This window comes from Sebastes umbrosus, chromosome 11 (genome assembly GCF_015220745.1).
Source record: "Sebastes umbrosus isolate fSebUmb1 chromosome 11, fSebUmb1.pri, whole genome shotgun sequence".
Lineage (NCBI taxonomy): Eukaryota > Metazoa > Chordata > Actinopteri > Perciformes > Sebastidae > Sebastes > Sebastes umbrosus.
In genome coordinates this window covers 31486224-31506608 of record NC_051279.1, presented here as the reverse complement: position 1 = coordinate 31506608, position 20385 = coordinate 31486224, and the positions used below count along the sequence as shown (strand labels likewise).

At 42.7% G+C, this 20385-nt stretch overlaps 1 protein-coding gene across 1 annotated transcript in view; it reads right to left on the bottom strand.

The window, feature by feature from the left end:
- Positions 1 to 16901, bottom strand: part of LOC119496528 (myelin basic protein-like) — a 52076-nt gene extending 35175 nt beyond the window's left edge. The window contains exons 1-2 of the mRNA XM_037783908.1: positions 16612 to 16901; positions 4090 to 4148 (exon numbers count right to left, since the gene is read on the bottom strand). Of these exons, the coding sequence (XP_037639836.1) occupies positions 4090 to 4148; positions 16612 to 16717 (165 nt within the window). The 5' untranslated portion in view covers positions 16718 to 16901. The remainder of the gene's footprint in view (positions 1 to 4089; positions 4149 to 16611) is intronic.
- Positions 16902 to 20385: the final 3484 nt, after the last annotated feature.

Sequence of the window (20385 nt, the reverse complement as noted above, 5' to 3'; positions counted from 1 at the left end):
CTGAATAAAAAAAAAATCGATTCTTCTCACTGTAGCGGGGCAGGAAATATCTCAACATGATATGTAACATTGTCTCCGGTTGCTAGTTATCTGCACAAACACCACAGTGAGGGCAGAAATACACGGTTCATTGCAAATGGATGTTATTTTAAACAGTGGTTGTTGTGCTACAAGTTGCATTTCTTTCATTTTTTAGTTAAATCAAACAAAATGCAATATTAAACGACTGAATTTGTAGAGTCATACAAAACGACTGTCTATTTTTGATTTATTTATTGAGGAATTTGTTGGCTTTGCACGCAGTGACGAATAAATTTGGCAAGTTCTCAGCGCACTACACACCGTCACATCTGTCTGTAATCCAGTGTTGAACCGACGCCATCCAGTGCATCAGGAGACATCTGCACCAATCAGCGCTGATATATATATTTGCATTTAGGGACATCTGAGCACAACTATGTGTCTCAGGTTCTACTCTGGCAAAACACACAACATTAAGGAGCAAAAGGGGCGCTGTTATTCCAAGTGTCAATGTAAGGCTTTAAAATATCAGCAGCGTGAACATTCAGAGAGCTGCTATAGAGGTGTGACAAAGGAGGTATGGGTACATTTCACCCTTCCTCAAAATGATGAGGGACCGGGAGAGGGATCACAACTCCATCGACAACAGCATCTAAACACAACCTGCTTTACTCTGTCACGCTCTGTTCCTGCCTAACTGTCACTATGACAACTGGCTGCTTTGCCAGACCTTTTAAATTGACTTTGATGTCATGATAATCGAGCCAAAAGAAAGGGGAAAAACAAATGATTGAGATAGAGAGAGAGAGAGAGAGAGAGAGAGAGATACAATTATAAAGCTAACTAAACAATGCAGCTTTGGTGCCCTAACACCTCTCCTGGCAGCTTCGCACTTTGACAAATTAATCCACTTCTCTTGCTCCTGCTCTTCTCTCTCCAGAGTGTGTTTTGCAAGGTGAGGGAACAAATCATCTGCGGGCTGAGCCATCAGCCTCCCTGCTGGTTTGGGCTCCCCTCTTCCCCTGTACGCCAACGTGATCACTCCGCCCGTTACAGGCACTGGCCAGGTAGTCGGCCGCGAGCCAGACCACACAAGGCAGGTTTTTACGCTGCAGCCTACAGCGACCCCCCCCAAATGCTGTTTTTTTCTTTCTACACCCCCTTTGCTCACAACACTCTAGAAGAAACCTCTTCAACTCTGATCACAGCCTCAGCTATAATGGCCCGAACCCATTATAGCCGCTGTAATTTTTGAAAAGCTGTGACAAAAGGGACTTAAAGCAAAGCTGGGGTTAATTACATGATGTCATTAAATTACATTACTGTCCCAGTTTAAGCCTGATCCTCCTCCACACTTGGCGTACAGGAGCAATGTCTGGCTTGTAATTTTCTGCGCTCACAGAGCAGAAAGATGAGTCCAAAAAAAAATCTCTCAAACATATTTTTCTCTATCTAATTACAGCACTATTAGAGGCAGACATCTTCTGTCAAGTGCTAACCCCCGGGGCACGGCAGAGCACCTTGCTTCCTGGGCCAATTAGAAATGCCTATTGTGAGGTGCTTAATGACTTTGTTTGTTATAAAAGAAGAATAAGAAAATCACACTTAATTTGCCACTAGACCTTCAAACTTATCACACTTCCTGCTTATACCAGAGAGCACTGATGTAAAGGCTTATTACTCAACCTTAGAGTGCAAACTCATTGATCCATCCTGATGCTTTAAAGTGCAATTATCGCTCCTGCCCGGTCGCCGACAGAACAAACAGCAGCAAACACAATCCATCAGCCAGAATAATGTCTCTCCGTCTGAGACTTTAATCCTTTTTTAAGCATAAAATCTCACTTGACAGCAATATAAGATGCAAGTGCACTGAAACATCAAAACATTTCACATCTACTTCTTCTGTTCGGATAGAAAAACCTGCGAAACAAATCTGTAATTTCTAGATGGTGACGAATTGTTGTTCCTGTGGGAATAATGATTTGGTGCTATATGGATGGTCAATTATCATCGTCAGACGGCAGAACATTGTGGGTCCTGATGATCACCCGAGCCACAGCTAATGGTTAAATGAGATGAGTACCTGGAGAGGTTTTAGTGTCAGCTTTGATAGACACAATCATCTATTTACTTCCTCCAGTTGAAATGGTTTCTCTCGCAGAGCGCTGTAGCAGCAGGGTTTGTGGTTTTGAGGGGGGATGTTGTAGGGCGATCACCCATCATGCTTTGGATATTGCCATGGCAACTAGGGCTGCGTTTAACAATTATTTTTTTTACTGTCGATTAATCTGTTGATCATTTTCTCGATTAGTAAAATGTAGTTGTTTGGTCCATAAAATGTCAGAAAATGGTGAAAAATATCAATCAAAGCCAAAATTGACATCCTCAACTGTCTTGTTTTGTTCACAACTCAAATAATATTCAGTTTACTGTCATAGAGGAGTATATAAACCATAAAAATATTCACAATTAAGAATCAGAGAGCAATTCCATCTACGCAGAAGTCCTTTAAAAAGCTGACTATCCAAAATGTGTCAGTGTGAGGGATTTTTCTTTTTTACATTAAAATCCTTCAGTTACTATAGTCTGCAAAAGAAAATCACTTAATTTAAGTGCATCAGTGGTTCTTAACATCTTCCAGCAATAGAAAGAAACAGTTAATCGTGATTAATCACAAATTAATCACACATTTTTTTATCTGTTCAGAATGAACCTTAAAGGGAGATTTGTCAAATATTTAATACTCTTATCAACATGGGAGTGGACAAATATGCTGCTTTATGTAAATATATTTATATATTTATTATTGGAAATCAATGAACAACACAAAACAATGACAGATATTGTCCAGAAACCCTCACAGGTACTGCATTTATCATAACAAATATATATGCTCAAATCATAACATGGCAAACTGCAGCCCAACAGGCAACAACAGCTGTCAGTGTGCTGACTTGACTATGACTTGCCCCAAACTGCATGTGATTATCATAAAGTGGGCATGTCTGTAAAGGGGAGACTCGTGGGTACCCATAGAACCCATTTTCATTCACACATCTGGAGGTCAGAGGTCAAGGGACCCCTTTGAAAATGGCCATGACAGTTTTTCCTCGCCAAAATTGAGTGTAAGTTTGGAGCGTTATTTAATCTCCTTCTCAACATGCTAGTATGACATGGTTGGTACCGATGGATTCCTTAGGTTTTATAGATTCATATGATGCCAGTATCTTCACTCCACTCTTTAAAAATGAGCACGCTACAACCTCCGAAAGATAGATTGCATTAATGCGTTGCAGAAATTAGTAGCGTTAAAACCTATTTGCGTTATTATCGCGTTAACTTTGACAGACCTAGAATATAATAATACATGATCTAAGAAACAGAGTGTAGGTAGAAGGTCCTTACTCCAGTGCAGTGGCCTTTAAGTCAAAATAATGCATGGATAAAAATGCATTACAGATCAACTAAACATTTGCAAATTTTCTCCACCTCGTCCCCTCCACTACTCTCCACAGCAAAAATCTCCATATGAAGCATTGAGCCGCTGCATTATTCATAGAGTGCTGCTTCTCTATACGTTTGAGAGAATGAAGTGTTGCCTGTGGCAGCGTTATCACCGCAAGACCTGGATTCGCGATCCAAGTGCCGCAGGTGAGAAAGTAAGTTGTAACCACGAACACGTAGGCGGCTCAGAAATATATCAAATCACCTCTAAACATGAACAAAAAAAAAATGATTCTGGGCATAGACCTTCGAGATAAATACACTACCTGTGAAGAAGTTAGAACCTTCGTGCTGTGTTACATAAGCACTCACTCTTAAAAGACATTCAAGACTTGTGCTCCGTTAAGTGGTTAACAGCTTGACTGAAAGCTGAACATAATAAATCAGTATGAGTCCAAAGTCCTGCTGATAAAGGCCAGCGTTCACACTGATAAGGTTAAAGAAAATCCTCCAACACATGCTTCATTCTCAGACCGCAGTTTTGACAAACAGCTTGCACACACACACATTTCAAGATGTACAAAACAAGACACAAAAGCACCTGCAGTGAGGGGCTCTTACCTTGCTGTCTGTGGGTGCCTCCCTCTTTACTAGATGCTGGCCCATGCTGCTGACAGAGACTGGAAGAGAAAACAGAGAATGAGTTTAAAACCAGGAGAAGACTGTAAACAGCATATTATGTGAAGATTATATGCACTCCTCCTTATCTAAGCAAGACAGGCTACCTCTCGAGTCAGTGTGTGAAACCGAAGCGTCACACACAGCTATTAAAAACACTGGTGCGTTTGCCAGATTAGTGCGCTTCGTTTGGGCTGGTGTGAAAGCTGTCAATGGAAGCCTGGTGCGGACCAAAACAACTGGAACCGGGGGGGTCGCTTCAAAAGACGGGTCTCAATTCGCTTCCAAGCAGACTGGTGTGTTTATTTAGAGGGTCAGAGGGAAAAATTGAGCATTATTGGTGTTATTAAACTGCACCGCGGCCGACCGGGTGTTGGTGGCTATGCATCAGGGTGTGAATGTCCAGCATATAGCCTCTCCACCACCAACACTCTTTACAGGGCCTCCCCATGGCAACACCTGGTATCTGGGCATCTTGCAACCCCATGCTAAACTGTAAAGGGATCTCGGAGCAGCAAGGGCCCCAGAGGTACAGTGTGCAGGCACAGCGGCGTGTGGACACGTCCTGGCACTCACCAACCTTGCCCCAGCTATGGGTAACTAGCCAGGTATAGATGGAGCTCGTAGCCTAGTAAGGCAGTCCATCTAGGAGAAGGAATAACTCTGATTTCGAAACCCGGGTGGACAAGACTCGTAAGCCTGGAAAGGCAGCTGTATAGGAGAAGGATAACTCTGATTTCAAAACCCGGGCAGGCAGGGCTCATTAACCGTGGTAGGCCACCTGGCTAGGGGAAGGGCAACCCTATAAACAAATGACCCTGGCCCTCCAGGTTGGGGGTTGTACGTTGGGCCAGCAACCCGGCTACATAAAAAAGGCAAAGGGCTACAGAAACAACCTTGACCGATCAACAGGTAGAAACGTGAGATGGCTGTGGCTCAGGAGGTAGAGCGGGTCGTCTGCTAAGGGTCACACAAGGTCGGCTTTTCAATCCCCAGCTCTTCCTGTCAACATGTTGAAGTGAATGAGAGACAAATGGATAACAGCTAGAGTTGTTTCCGATACCAGTATCGGAAATGCGTCCGATACTGCCCTTTAACTAGTCGAAACTAAAGTGCAGCAGCAATAACTCCAAAAAGCAGCCACCAGGTGTACTGCCAAGTCTCTGAAAAGACCCAGCATGTCCTGAAAGGTAAACTCCCCTAAAGGGATAGAAGAGTAGACTAATGAAGCTCAGCTCTCTCCAAGTGGAAGAAGAGAGAAATGTCTGTGAAGTAAAGGAGAGTCTCAGGTGTCTGAGTGCTAAGCTCACAAATAACATAAAAACCAAACAAGAATTTTCATACTCATAAAGAAAAAGGCATAAAACTTTAAAAGTGTTTATGGTGCTGAATATTGCATGAATCAAAATCTCAGCCTGCACCCAGCACTCGAAGAAAAACCCTCTTTCCTCTGAAGGACCATTCTCCTTCCCTTTCAAATAATCACAGCATGCATTTTTGGCTTTTAGGAGAATTTCGTAGCCATCAAGAAAAGGCTTTCATCATCTGTGGCACCTTGGCTATTTCCTTTTCTGGCCTTTCTTAATTGTATAACAATACATGGACAAAACATACTGTCCCTTGTCAAAAACCTTTATGCTAAAAAATGTTTGATAATGTGGTTTATATATATATATATATATATATATGGTCTGTTGATGGTCCACATTGATGTTGGCCCAGGCTTCTAAACATTACGGCTGGCTGCACAGCCAAGAAGGCAGGAAACTCTCCGTACAAACGCCAACAATTATGGAAAAATGATCTTAATTCATTCATGAATGCAGCGTGTGTCAGCTTAATTATTCAAATTTCAAATGCCGCGAGGCCTCTCGTATTCCCTAATCACAGGTCAATCAGTTCGAAGGATTCGAAAAATATGTTAATACGGCCTTTGAACAATCATGATAAAAAAAAAATTATAAAATCATGACCAGGTCATTACCACACACACGCACACGCACACGCACACGCACACGCACACGCACACGCACGCACGTCTAACAGCCAGCAGAGGACGACTCCTCTGGTTGTTAAAAGAAGTCTGATTGTATAGAGGTCTTCGAGAAAATGAGCCTACTTCTCACTTGATTTATTACCTCAGTAAACATTGTAAACATGAGTTTATGGTCTCAATTGCTAGTCTCAAGTCTTCTTCAATACAGCATGATGTTCATTTAGTAAATTATGGTCCCATTTAGAGTCAGATAAACCATAAAGCAGGGGATGCTTTAGGGCGTGGCTACCACGGCGTCTGCATATTTGTCTTACAACTTCACCCCTTCCACAGTGTGTTTTCAGTTCATGAAAGTTTATTGTAACATTTTGGTCGCCTAAAAATTTCTTATTCAGGGTTCGATTGTACTGACTCTGACAGTCTGGTCTGATCCTGTCAGTATTTTATGGTGGTTGAATGTCCCTTTCCTGAATCCAAGGAATCACATTACACATTTGCATGACAGCTATCAAATTGATCTCACAGTTCCTGAGAAAATGTTGGATGATAAACTTCCAATGAACTAAAAGAAAACAAACCTTAGACTAGTGGATATACCGCACTCAGCCAGAAGAATGAACAACAAGACCCTGGTTTATTTCTGTGCAGTTTTCCACAGAAGTGGCTTTTTAGAGCATACTTCTATAATCACACACATCTGCACACGGCTAACTCTCCACTGGACATGTAGGATACAGACAGCCATGAGATTTGTGACACAATTTTAACACTAGTTACTTTTAGAAATGAACTAGCATTCGCCAAATATATAAGAGCTTAACATTGATTAGCTCTTTAGAGAAATATTGGTATGAAAAGCCTCACAACCTTCCTTTGAAATAGCATTTGTGAACCGAGAGAACGGGTTGGATCATATCTGAGCTGAAAAACACCCTTGATTAAACAAAGGGACACAATTTCATTGCCAGCGGCTGTGCATTCGGTTTGGCGCAAGAGCCGATATCCACTCTGTTGGACGTGGGGAGACGTCGCGGGGATTCTGTGTGACTGAACGTGAGGTTTTGCTGCCAGTTTTGCTCTTGAATGTTACACAATCAAAAGCTGAGATCCTGCAAGGACTTGCAAAAGAGCGTTACATAATAGAGTGTGAGATGCAGAGAGGAGGGGGGCTATAAGGCTGCAATTACAACTCAGCCAGCAGTATTTGTTACATGTAACTAAAATAAAACACACTTGTTTGCCTTCTTTTTTTTCCTCACACGTCGCCCTGTAATTTAGACAGAGGGGGAGGGGGGTGGAAAACGCTCGACGAGAGAACACATTTAATCGCTCCTTCCCAAATTAACCCATAAATTGCTGTTAATTGCCAGGTGTGAGTGCATCTTTTGAAAGATTTCTGTTTGCCTTTTTTAAATATACCATTAGGATGGAAAAAAAGCTCTCATGATAAGGCGGCTACATGCAGGTCAGCACCTGGACGGATCCATTACCACTCAGCTGAGTCTGCAGCACATATGAGCTATTATCTATCTGTCTGAGCTATCCATCATCACCTGCTGCGGCTATTTCACATCCACATCCTCATAAGCTGCTAATGCTTTTACGCGGCTTCATCACGGATAACTAAGGAGCTCATTAGTTTATGTTGACCTCCTACCTTACGTTTTGTATTTGCAGCACATACTCGCCCTATTTTCTGTTCTCTGTGACCAGGTCAGGTTTCACACTTCAACGAAAATGTTTTTTGTCCACATTTGACATTTTTTGTGGCCTCTGATAGCAGCGTCCACAAGACGGATTGCGGTACAGCTGGAGGACTCGTAACCTGTAATGAAAACCTTCTCTAGGCCGCCTGCTGCAAGTCTGGTTTAGGTAACATTTCATCAAACGATAAGAAGGACAATCCTTTTGTTTTCCAGTAGAGGTGGTACAGCTATTTATTTCACCGACTGTAGGTCTGCGAAGATGAAAGGGGTATTACCTTGTTGCAACATAAATCTCCCTGTCAGGATCAGATGAGCTGTTTATAATGCTGTCAAAAAGGGAGAATGGATTACCCTCCAACAACCACGGCAATAAAACTCTTGGGAGCAATCAGGTTTGGAAACAATATCGCTCGGCACAATGAGGCTTTATCAAACCCACGGTAAGTATGTTTGTGCAACAAAACAATTACGAACAAAGCCAAAACAAGACTTCTCGAATGGATTTCACACCACCGGGATTGGCCTGTCTGAAGGATACTCCCTCAAACCGCGGCTCGGAGAGATGGATGTGAGGAGCCAAGTAAACAATGTGGTGTGTTTTCTTTTCTTTCTTTCTGACCAGTGTGTTAGTACATCAAAACGTCACCCGCTAATACAATACAAGCATTCAAGTCCAACTTTCCCACAAAGGCGCAGATGGAAAAAAAATTAATCTTTCGGGAATATGAACCTCACGCTGGTGAGAATTTGTTCTGTTGGGATTTAGGAGGGTTTTAGGTCAGTGACTCCACTAAGACAGGGTCACTTCAGGAGATGAAGCAGGAAAAAGGTCAAAGTTGCATCATACTGTATTATCATAGATTCATACATCCTGTCTGGTAATGTTGTTCTTTTCATTCATTCATCTTCAACTGCTTATCCGGGGTCGGGTCGCGGGGAAAACAGCTCCAGCAGGGGACCCCAAACTTCCCTTCCCCGGGCCACATTAACCAGCTCTGACTGGGGGATCCCGAGGCGTTCCCAGGCCAGTGTGGAGATATAATCTCTCCACCTAGTCCTGGGTCTTCCCTGTGGCCTCCTCCCAGCTGGTCGTGCCTGGAACACCTCCCTAGGCGCCCAGGGGGGCATCCTCACTAGATGCCCGAACCACCTCAGCTGGCTCCTTTCAATGCAAAGGAGTAGCGGCTCTACTCCGAGTCCCTCACGGATGACTGAGCTTCTCACCCTATTCTCAAAGTGGGGTCCGTGGCACTCTGTCAGGGGGTCCACCAAATCATTTGCTATAAATTATAAAATAGTTCTGTGTCATTAAAAAGCGCAATTCTACATATGGGGACCATTTGCGCCAATAAAACAAAGAATATTGTGTCCATTACTCCCAGCCACATTAGTTTTGGGCTGATATTGACTCAAAACAATAAGTTCATTATTTTTAAGCTGAAGCACTGAAAGTCAGCTTTAGACTGGTAAGTTTACATATCTATTTATTAGGACTATACTGTTTAAGCTTGTAAGATCAATTTATTGAAATATAGGCTATAATGCTGTCAAGTTGAGTCCAAATGCAATTTGATTAAATCTCCCTCTGTATATAAGTGGTATTAATATTCAATAATATTGCAAATTTCCCCGCTCTGGGACTAAAAAAAATCATGTCATCTTATCTTGACACGATTCAAATTGAAATGTGTTTCTGTGTATCACTATGAAACAGGTCTGATTAAGGTTGAAAGGTTTTAGAATACAAATAGTTCCAATGGCATCTAAGAGTATAAGTAAGGGATAATGTACAGCGAGCCGGTCATTGTTGTGAAAGAATCCCCGACAGTGTGATGCTGCACCCCGACGCAAAACAATGACCCACTAGCTGTACATTATCTCACTTATTACACGGCTACTTACTGAAGAAACCAATATTTTGACACAAAAACGGTCCGCCAGAGTCTGACATCAGAGCTAACGGTCTGCTATACATAGCAACGGTCTGTTATAAAGAAATTACAGACTGCAGAACGCCGTGATTGACCAGTCAGAATCTAGTATTCAACACAACCGTGTAATAAATGGTAGTAAGCATTACGCTTAATCAGTGTTACGATTAAGGGGGGGTCCTTGGAAATTTCTTTCCCTGGCCCCACAAAGTTTGAGAGCCCCTGGTCTAAACAGCCTCTTTCTAGATGTGTTACAGCAGCGCAGCAGCGTTCAACAACCAACCAATAGTGACGTACTTATCTACAGTACATGTATTCTACAGCAACCACTGCATGCATATTTGATTTAAGCCTGGCTGGCATAACGCCGCACAACATGCTGACAAACCCAAATTTGTCAGTCTAGCACTAAGTGGCTGGAACACGTGTGTGTCTGTCTGCCGTTGCCTGGTTCCTTTGTTTCGCTTTAAGTTTGCTCTTGTGCAAGCGAGAGACGAGACAACAGCTTCTTCTTAACCCTCCGGCTGCCCTCAGTGACTGCACCGTGTTGCTCTCTCCTGAGAGTCAATTACGTAATGAATACGGAGCCAGTGTGTGTGAGTGTGTGTGTGTGTGTGTAGAGGGGATACGAGAGAGAGTGATGAGATGAGAAATAGTGATAAAGTTACACACTGCCTATCTACTAGTGAAAGTAGTCTACTCCTGATGAGAGATTTGGGGTCAACGGTCAACATCTGGTCCCTGAGGGTGGGCGTCTGGTTGTGTAGAGATGAGCGCCCGCTGCAGGAAGCCTCACTTCCTTTCTTTCTACTTCTCTTTAAGCCTCGACTTGTTTATTTTTCTGGGAGGTTGCCAGGACAACCTGGCAGCCTGTCATGTTTGAAAAGTCAAGGTAAAGGTGAAAGAGCGAGTAAAGAGGAAAAGCAACCTAGCACTAAAAGGAAGCGTCGTGCTGCAGCGCGTCTCGAGTATTTAGCTTTAAATCATGTGTGGACACTTCCATTGTTCCCGATGGCCCATCCTTTCAGAAAATACACAGTCTCTCTGTGCAACAAAACAGCAACACATGGCTAATTATTATGCAAAAATCACATCATCGGACCTTCCCTTCTTGTTTAGGGTTTAGGGTAAGAATATTAGGGTAAGCCAACCAGACGCAGAGTAGGGCGGGTCATGCCTTCACCACGGAAGGAAAAAAACTTGACCAGGAAGGTCCGATGATTGTTTTGCATAATAATTAGCCATGTGCTTCTGTTTGGGATAAAAGCTGTTGGGACATTTTTTGGATCTAAACAACTAGTCTCTCCTCATCCATTCATCGCCACACACGAGAGACAGAGACAGCATGAGGTGAGTGAAGAGATCAGAAGTCAAGCTGGCGTGAAATAGGACAGTGGCGTGAAGTGACGTAGCGCGACACGTCAACGAGCGTCGCCGCTGGTGTGGGGGGTGTACATAGAAAATAACAGGGGCGGCAGTTTTGACGCACGCCGTTCGACCCCGGTGTGCGTTGGCCTTAAGAGCGATACCTGGAATGTAGAGAGTTTGGATGGTCTTTTTTTCCCCCTAACCTTTCCAGAACTTGGGCTGTAAATCGATTGAAAAATGTAATCGCGATTAGTCACATGATTGTCCATAGTTAACCGCAAATAATCACAAATGAATCGCACATTTTTTTATCTGTTCAAAATGTACCTTAAAGGAAGATTTGTCAAGAATTTAATACTCTTATCAACAATAAATATGCTGCTTTATACAAACGTATGTATATATTTATGATTGGAAATCAATTAACAACACAAAACAATGACAGATATTGAGCAGAAACCCTCACAGGTACTGCATTTAGCATAAAACAATATGCTCAAATCATAACATGGCAAACTGCAGCCCAACAGGCAACAACAGCTGTCAGTGTGTCAGTGTGCTGACTTGACTATGACTTGCCCCAAACTGCATGTGATTATCATAAAGTGGGCACGTCTGTAAAGGGGAGACTCGTGGGTACCCATAGCACCCATTTTCACCCCTTTGAAAATGGCCATACCAGTTTTTCCTCGCCAAAATTTTGCGTCGATTCTGAGTGTTATTTAGCTTCCTTCGCGACAAGCTAGTATGACATAGTTGGTACCAATGGATTCTTTAGTTTTTCTAGTTTCTTATGATACAAGTATCTTCACTCTAACCTTAAAACTAAGCCCACTACCAAAATTGCAAGTGGCGTTAATGCGTTATTGTCATGTTAACCTTGACAGCTGTAGTTCAAATATTTCCTCCGAATTTTTAATTTTAAGAACAGAAAACCGAAAGCTTGTCAGACGTAGCAACACTGACTAAGGAGGATGAAGCTTAGCAGACGGTCGATGACTTTTGACGGGTTTTTCTTAGAAGGTGTTAATGCTCACCAACCACTGGCAGGAGAAAGAGGAACTCCACAGAAGGGACATAAAAACACAAAGCTGTGGTAGCAAACTAATCCACAGTTTCTTGAAGTATTTAGAATGACTTTCCATGAATGCACTGTACATTTTTTGGCTGATCTCCAGAGGAATGTTATGCTGCTTGGCAAACTCTTAACCAATAGATAAAGCCCTGCATTGACACTCATCACTGCTATTATCACACAATCATGATGACCATCGCCACTCTTCCTAGATAAGAAATGACGGTCTGGTTTGAGCTCAACACTGTGAATAAGTGCTGTATGACGAGGGACCAGGCTAGAAGGGACGTCAGAGTTTTGTCAGCTCAGAGACCAGTCAGCTGTGAGCGTCTGGCTCAACTGTAGCATGTTGGCCTGTGGGCTCCAGCTGCCCGTCTGAAACACCAGGGCCGCTGCTCTCTTACTGCAGCTTCCTTCTTTCTTAACAGAACATAATTGACTCAGATGTTGTTCTGCAGGAGGAGGGGTGAGTGTACAGACAAATAAACAGCTGTTATTCTGCACAACTTCTTTACATTTTTGGACCGCTGTGGGACTTTCCTCTTGGAATCGCACATATGGCTCTGAGGGAAATATTAGACTCTAGTGGACAAACAATACTCCCAGGGGTCCAATGCTGTGTATGGCTCTTGCTTTGTTAATTCAAGCATATATTTGTTTTGCTTTGCTATGCATGGGCACCTCCTCTGAGTCCCTGGGGGTGTCCTAGTGATATAGCCTCGAGGCCTGAAGCATAAGCTCCTCAATGGAGACACACAACCTGGGGTTTACTATCTAATAATCAGAGCTACAACCTGTCGACTCGGATCCGCTGGCAAAATATTCAGCTCCACCATCTGCTGCGATCCCCGCAAAGGAGCTGACACACCGTAGACCGTGACGCCACCGCGGATGACGGTGAATAACACCCTGTGATGACTGGCAGCACCACGCCTTGGGCAAAGCTGACAAAAAGTATTGCGTTATTGCAGAGGAGGTGTCCGTATTATAGCAGGTAATGTGACTCAACCTGTCTGCCAAGAACAGGCGCAGACAGGAGGGGGAAGTGAGAGAAAGAGAGGAAGTTTGTGTGACGAACGGAAATTGACTAACCTCAGTGTATCACCTGCAAAATGCAGATATAGCTTACAGTCACACACATATTTAGTAGGCAGCATGGAAGACTTCACTTAGTGTGGAAAATTCTAACAAAACGCCTTGAAACTGTCTGCAAAGCTACACTAGAGGCCTGCTGGTATAAGCTCTTGTACATAAAGACGGAGGAATGCAGAGTGACACACGTGACGGCTGAGCAAACCTCTTGGTATTTTTGTTCCTGGCTGAGCTGAGCTGATGCAAATCCAATGAAATGCAATGAAATGCATTCCTGCGGTCTCCCCAGCTCAGGTAGTCGCAGGCAAACAGGAGCTTCTGCTCAAACTATGTGAAGGTTTACCTCCAACTGCCGGCATCCGGCTACGTATATACGTCAATACAAGCTTTTTCTGTCTTGTTAGTAATCCTTGACATGCCACAAAATCTTTAAGATCATCCCAAAGAGATCTCTATCACTGCAGCATCGATCTGTGTCGAAAAGTACAATCATGCTACTAGGGCTGGGACGATACACATATCTTCCGATTCAACACTATCACGATACCTGGGTGCCGATTTGATGTGTATTGCGACTCGATATTACGATTTATTGTGAATTTTGTTAACGTTTTTAACACTAGGCCATGGGAAAAAGTTGAATCATACACTTCTAGGGACTTTTACTTTGGAAAATATCTAAATTAATCCAGTAAGAATGTTTGATTTCAGCACTTATGTAGTCAGAGTTGACCTGACGTCAAATATATCAGTCATTGTCAGGCATTATTTGTTACATTTTTTTTCCAGCAACCCAAAAATCAAAGAATAAAGACTTTTCGTTACAAATTTGTGATATTTACTTTTTAAAATATAAGGGATATTTAATGTTTTATACTTCTGATGAATATAATCCAATCAGTCTTATTTCCATATGTGTACTTTTGTATATACAGTTCCCTTTTTTTAACACCTTATTTTGAAAACCGGACGTAGTCACACGTGTATACTTCCTCTACCTTCACCAAATCCGTCGCTAGCTCTTACCGTCAGCTCCGTTCTCTTTATCCATGGTCAGTTCCGTCGGGGCTGTTTGAATACATTTAACATAAATGTCAGTATATGGGTGCTCTACAGTTGTAGCGTTGGCTGATTTGACCACGGAGATGAGAGCAACGGCCGAATTACCTCGATACGATAACGTTTCCTGTTCATGGCAGAGTTAGCATGCAGCTTTAACCGTGATGTCTAGCTCCGCTTTTCCTGTCAATGTGTGAAACCCAAAGTGTTTCCATCCTTTACTGGATGTGTAGTGTTTACCACGCTGGATTTAACATGTGAGGGTGGAGGTCGTATCCACGCTGACCCTCAGCCATTTTTCTGCTCTGTCGTATCTACCGGTTTCTGCTCGCTACGGCCGGCCGGCTACTGTTTGTTTTGGTTGACGGATACGGACAGATATAACGTCACGTTACTCAGACTACAACAATAAAAGTGGTAACTTCCTTCTACCTCCATATAGACTCAAATTAAGCAAATTAATATATTGATTCTGGCATTAAACGAATCGATTTCAAAATTGTAAAAAAAAAATGACATAGGTGAATCGATTTTTTTGCCCAACCATACATGTTACCGTGACAGCGTGATTTTCATGTTACATGGTCTCCATGATATGATGAAATTGAAAATGAGATTCCTCCGTGTTTCAGACAGCATGAACGTTCTGCTTTGTGTTCTGTCTCTATCAACTAAAGGGGGATGAAAGAAGTGGTGATTAAACCGACATGTAGTCTGTATCAAATGGAGCCAGAGGTTACCTTGCTGAGTGTTCCCTGGCTAGAGGACATCCAGGGCTGCAGGCTTTAGTAAATCAGTGCTGTTCAGACGTAAGCAGCCACTCATGTGTGAGTACTTTATTTATAGAGCGTGCATCGCAGCGACAGACTTTTCTTTCTTTTTTTACATGTAACTAACAGACAATGTTTTAAAATGACAGCACATATATCTTCACCAGCTTTGTTGTCATTGTCTTTAGCTGTTTTTTTTCTATTTCTGTTTAAGTATGCTTAGAGAGATCCATAAAAGCCGAGTCAAATTCCTTGTATGTATGCACTTGGCAATAAAACTGACTCTGATTCTGATCCTGTCATATGCTTGCTGTTACATCTTGGCAGTTCTCTTCACAGTGCAGCGGTCAACAGCTGGTCTGTTCAGTTATTCAATGGAACCACTACGGTTTCTGTTACAGGCCTTCACTGTTTTCAAGTAAAGTGGAGTAACAAGTGGAGCTTGCTGCTGACCAGCCCTCCCTTAGGATGCACAGTGATGTAATACTTCATTTTCCTCAAGGCTATACAGTGTGTAGCCTATATGTTTACGGCTACTACAAGACAGCTGAAATGTCTATCCACTGGCCAAGACAAAATATTTAAACCACAAACACTGACATGTTTCCTTCCTCATATATACAATCCTAAAGTATAGGTGCAAAACTCCATTTAAAATCTTTCAAATTTAAAGAAGACACGGTTTTTGGTGCATTATGTTATACGTTATGTAACACGATTTATAGTTTAAAAGAATCGTTATGCGCATCTGATAAATTCGGCATATATATGATCCGCCTATCAAAAACGCGCGTTCAATTAATGTTAAACCTAAGAACTGGTTTCCCTGGTCCTACTATCAAAACACACTGGGGTTTCCGGTAGCAAACAGTGTGGGGAGCAATTTAAAAAACTCTGATTTTTATTGGGTTAAAGTCTCGCCCGGCGTGCGGCATGTTTGCCGAATTGAAGACAACCGTGTAATGATTGACATGAGGCCTTGTGTTTTATTCGACAAGGCGTGTTATATTGCCACTAAGCAAAGACGCGTTAAATTGCGTGGACTGCTAACGAGGATTGGTTCAACGAGAGAGAGAGAGAGAGAGAGGGAGAGATAGCAACAGGGAGGGTTGGTGGTTGTAGTATTGGTGTTTGGGGGGCGACGACGCTGTCAAAGCACATGACAGAGCAGTGACAGAGACAGAGTCTGGTGGCGGTGATGTTGATTAAACAACACTTACTACGAGTTACTCGGACGAGCAAGAAAAGGACATTCCGAGCATATCTTTGTCTCTGCAGGTTTGGAAACGGCTGTTGCGCGTTGTAAACAAGTGGACGTGGATAACATGTTTACTATCAGTACAGCCCGCATCCTGCATCCTGCGGTGGAATAAAAGCAGTAAGGTTATAGCAAGGTATCCGCCACATGTGTGTATCTGTGTTTTTACACTGGCTTTCTCGCCTTGTATGTGTGTTTTTGCGCACATACCCTTCTCCGAGCTGCTCTGTGTCAGATTCATCCACAGCTGCGCCTGAGCCTTGTACTGGATGGAACCAACTGTCAGTCTTCTCTCCGCGGTGGTCGTCAACAGCATCAACAGGAATAACGCCTTTTCTCCCCTTTATATGCTTCTCCGTTGCTGTAATCACCAAAGTGTCTCCGTATTAACCAAACAAATAAAAGAGGAAAGAAAGCAGCGTGTGTCGGTGCTTCCTGCTTTAGGTTACAGTGGTGGTGATGGTGTTGTTTTGAAGGGGTGGGGCGGAATGCAGCTTTACTCCGCCAAGAAATGTGGGCTAAAAAAGCACGTTGGTGCACGCCTGTGCATGATTAGTAGCTCGTGCTTCATGGTAGGGAGGGGGGTAAATAAACGCGCGAAACAGAGGCGTGATTTTGAAATGAGATCTCATGTACACACACAGTGAGTCAAATAGCTGCAGGATGTTGCTCATTGAAGAGACGGTAAAGCTGAAGACATTTCCTGCACCACTCTGTGTTCAGCTGCCTGCACCATCTAGCTGGTAGGGTCAGTGCCTTGCTCAAGGGCATCGTCGTTGAGCAGGGGCCAGCAACCTTTAATATCAAAAGAGACATTTTAGGCACACAAAAAAAATCGGTCTGGAGCCGCAAAACATTTGATCATTGTGATGAAGGTAACAAAGTTTATAGTCTAAGTATATAGCAGTGGCGGCCGGCCAATAGAGGGCCACGGGGCCTGGCCCCACCCACCTTGAGCCACCAAAAAAAAAAAAAAAAAAAAAAAAAAATTATAAAATTATTAATTATAAAAATTATAAAAATTCTAAAAATTGTCAATATGTGTGTTTTTGACCTATGGAATATACCCGTAATATTTGTAAAATAGGATAACTGCGCCAAATATCTGCTTTCCTCCTTGAACTCTCTGCTAGTGCACCTCTCAACTGCTCACATGCACTTTCTGGGGCCAAATGGATTTGGCCCAAGGAAGGCGGGTCTAATAAGCAGTACAGCCAATCACTGATTAAAGATATATGATTACAAGCATGAATGACATACAATTCATCCAATCAGCGCCGTAAAAAAGACTTCCGGGGGGGCCAAACTGATTTGGCCCATGGCGCACGTTCACGTTCACGTGTGTCTCTCTCTGTTCTCGTCAGGGCTCATGTCAGTTCTCGCGTGATCTTGACAATGGAACAGCCAAGCACTAGTAGCGCTACTCTTGCAAGACTCAACCCTAACTCGATCAAATCTCTCCTCCAAGACCCGTTTGAGAGAAGGACTTTGGCGGAGAAACTCCTGGTGAAACAACTGGGCCCAGATCAACCTCCTGGACTCAGCATAAAACAACAGACACATGCGGAGCTTCTGTAAAGACTGGTACGCGAGGAAGGCCTGGCTAGCTGGATGCAGTCAAGCTAATGCTGTATTTTGCTTCCCATGCGTGCTTTTTAAGTCGACAGGGTCAGATTCAGCATGGGCAGAGACGGGAGTAAGAGACATGAAACACTTGTCTGAAAAAATAAGAAAACACGAGAACACCAGGATGCACATAGATAACTCCGTGAAGCTAGCTATGCTAGGCAGAGTGAACATTGCAATGCAGCTGGACGAAGGACACAGGCTTGCGGTAAAGAAGCACAATGAGGAGGTGGATAAAAACCGGCACATTTTATCAAAAATAATTGATTGTGTCAAGTTTTGCGGGGCTTTTGAGTTAGCCTTGCGTGGGCATGACGAGACTGACTCCTCGGACAACCCCGGCGTGTTCAAGGGACTTGTGGACTTTGTAGCGTCCCTCGACAGTGTGCTGGAGGAGCACCTCGAGACAGCCAGCGTTTTCAAAGGCACGTCGAAGACGGTACAGAACGAGCTGCTGGACTGCATGCTGTCGGTTGTAAGGGATTACATTCTGGAGGAAGTCAAAAACGCGGATTTTATCGCCATTCAAGCGGACGAGACGACGGACATTTCCACCCACTGCCAGCTGGTGCTCGTGCTACGCTACATAGATGCTAGCGGTAATGTACAAGAGCGGTTCTTCGAGTACATCACCATCCAGAACGCGACCGCTGACACCATCGCTACAGCGCTTATGGAGAGGCTGAGCACCATACTCCCACCCGGACAAACAGACAAACTTATTGCCCAGGCGTACGACGGGGCTGCCGTCATGAGGGGAATTGAATTGTATGAATAAGATGTCCTTATGTCAGTGTTGGAATAAATGATAGAAATGTAACTGCAAAGTAGTAATGCGTTTTTGATACCTTTTTTTTGCATTGAATCGTACTAGGATGTTTGTTGAAATTGATTGGCCCTACCCAAAAAAAAATCCACCAGCCGCCACTGGTATATAGTATATAAGTCTAATGTAGTGAGGGCCAAAGAGCACATGTACTACAGAGTATTAGGGCCACATTGAGGGAAAAAGTCGTAATATTATGAGAATCAAGTCATAACTTCACGAGAAAAAAAAGAAAATAACACGTAAAATTAGTACTTTATAATATTATGACTTTATTCTCATAATAGTATCACTTTATTCTCACAATCTCAGATTATTTTTTTTTTGCTTCTATGTGGCCCTAATACACCATCGTACCATCGTACCATGGACCTACAACAATGATAAATAAAAATGAAAATGTAAACAAAAAACAGTTATTCATTTAAATTTTTAAAAATCAACAGGGAGCCACTGGAGAGGAGCTAAAGAGACGCAGGTTGCTGACCCCTGTTGTTGAGGAAGAGGTGGGTGGCATTCGCTGTAGACATTTTTTTTCATGGCAGTGCAGTGCTATATCCCTTCCATCAATTCTTAAAACTTCCACCATAAGCTGCTATTCATCCAAGTGTTCACAAGCCTTTAACGGTGTCAAATTGTTAAATTACATTTCTAAGGCTTTGACCCTTTTATCGATCGGATGCATTATCATTATACTGTTAACGGCCACTGTAACAAAAGGCTGAATATTCCTGTCATAATCCGCCCATGAATGCATCAGTAACAGACTAATAGGGGCTGTCAATCGATTCAAATATTTAATCGCAAATTAATCACACATTTTTTATCTGTTCAAAATGTACCTTAAACTGAGATTTGTCAAGTTTTTAATACTCTTATCAACATGGGAGTGGACAAATATTCTTGCTTTATGCAAATGTATGTTTATATTTATTATTGGAAATCACTTAACAACACAAAACAATGACAGATGTTGTCCAGAAACCCTCACAGGTACTGCATTTAGCATAAAACAATATGCTCAAATCATAACATGGCAAACTGCAGCCCAACAGACAACAATATCACATTCACATATCTGGAGGTCAGAGGTCAAGGGACCCCCTTTGAAAATGGCCATGCCAGTTTTACCTAACCAAAATGTTGCGTAAGTTTAAAGCGTTATTTAGCCTTCTTCTGACAAGCCATATGACAGGGTTGGTAGGCTACTAATGGATTCTTTAGGTTTTCTAGTTTAATATGATGCCAGTATCTGTCCTGAGCCCACTACAAACTAAAAGTTGCATTAACATGCTAAAGGAATTAGTGGTGTTAAAACAAATTTGCGTTAACGCGTCATTATTGCGTTAACTTTGACAGCCCTACTAATAACACAATATTATAATAATATAACACTGACAAGAGCGAACTTGCTGCATTATGAGTGGGCTATTTCACTTTTGGGGGCCTATATTAAATACATTTTGCTGACATTACGTCTGTACTTTTACTTAAGTATCATTTTTAATTCAGGACTTTCACTTGTAATTATT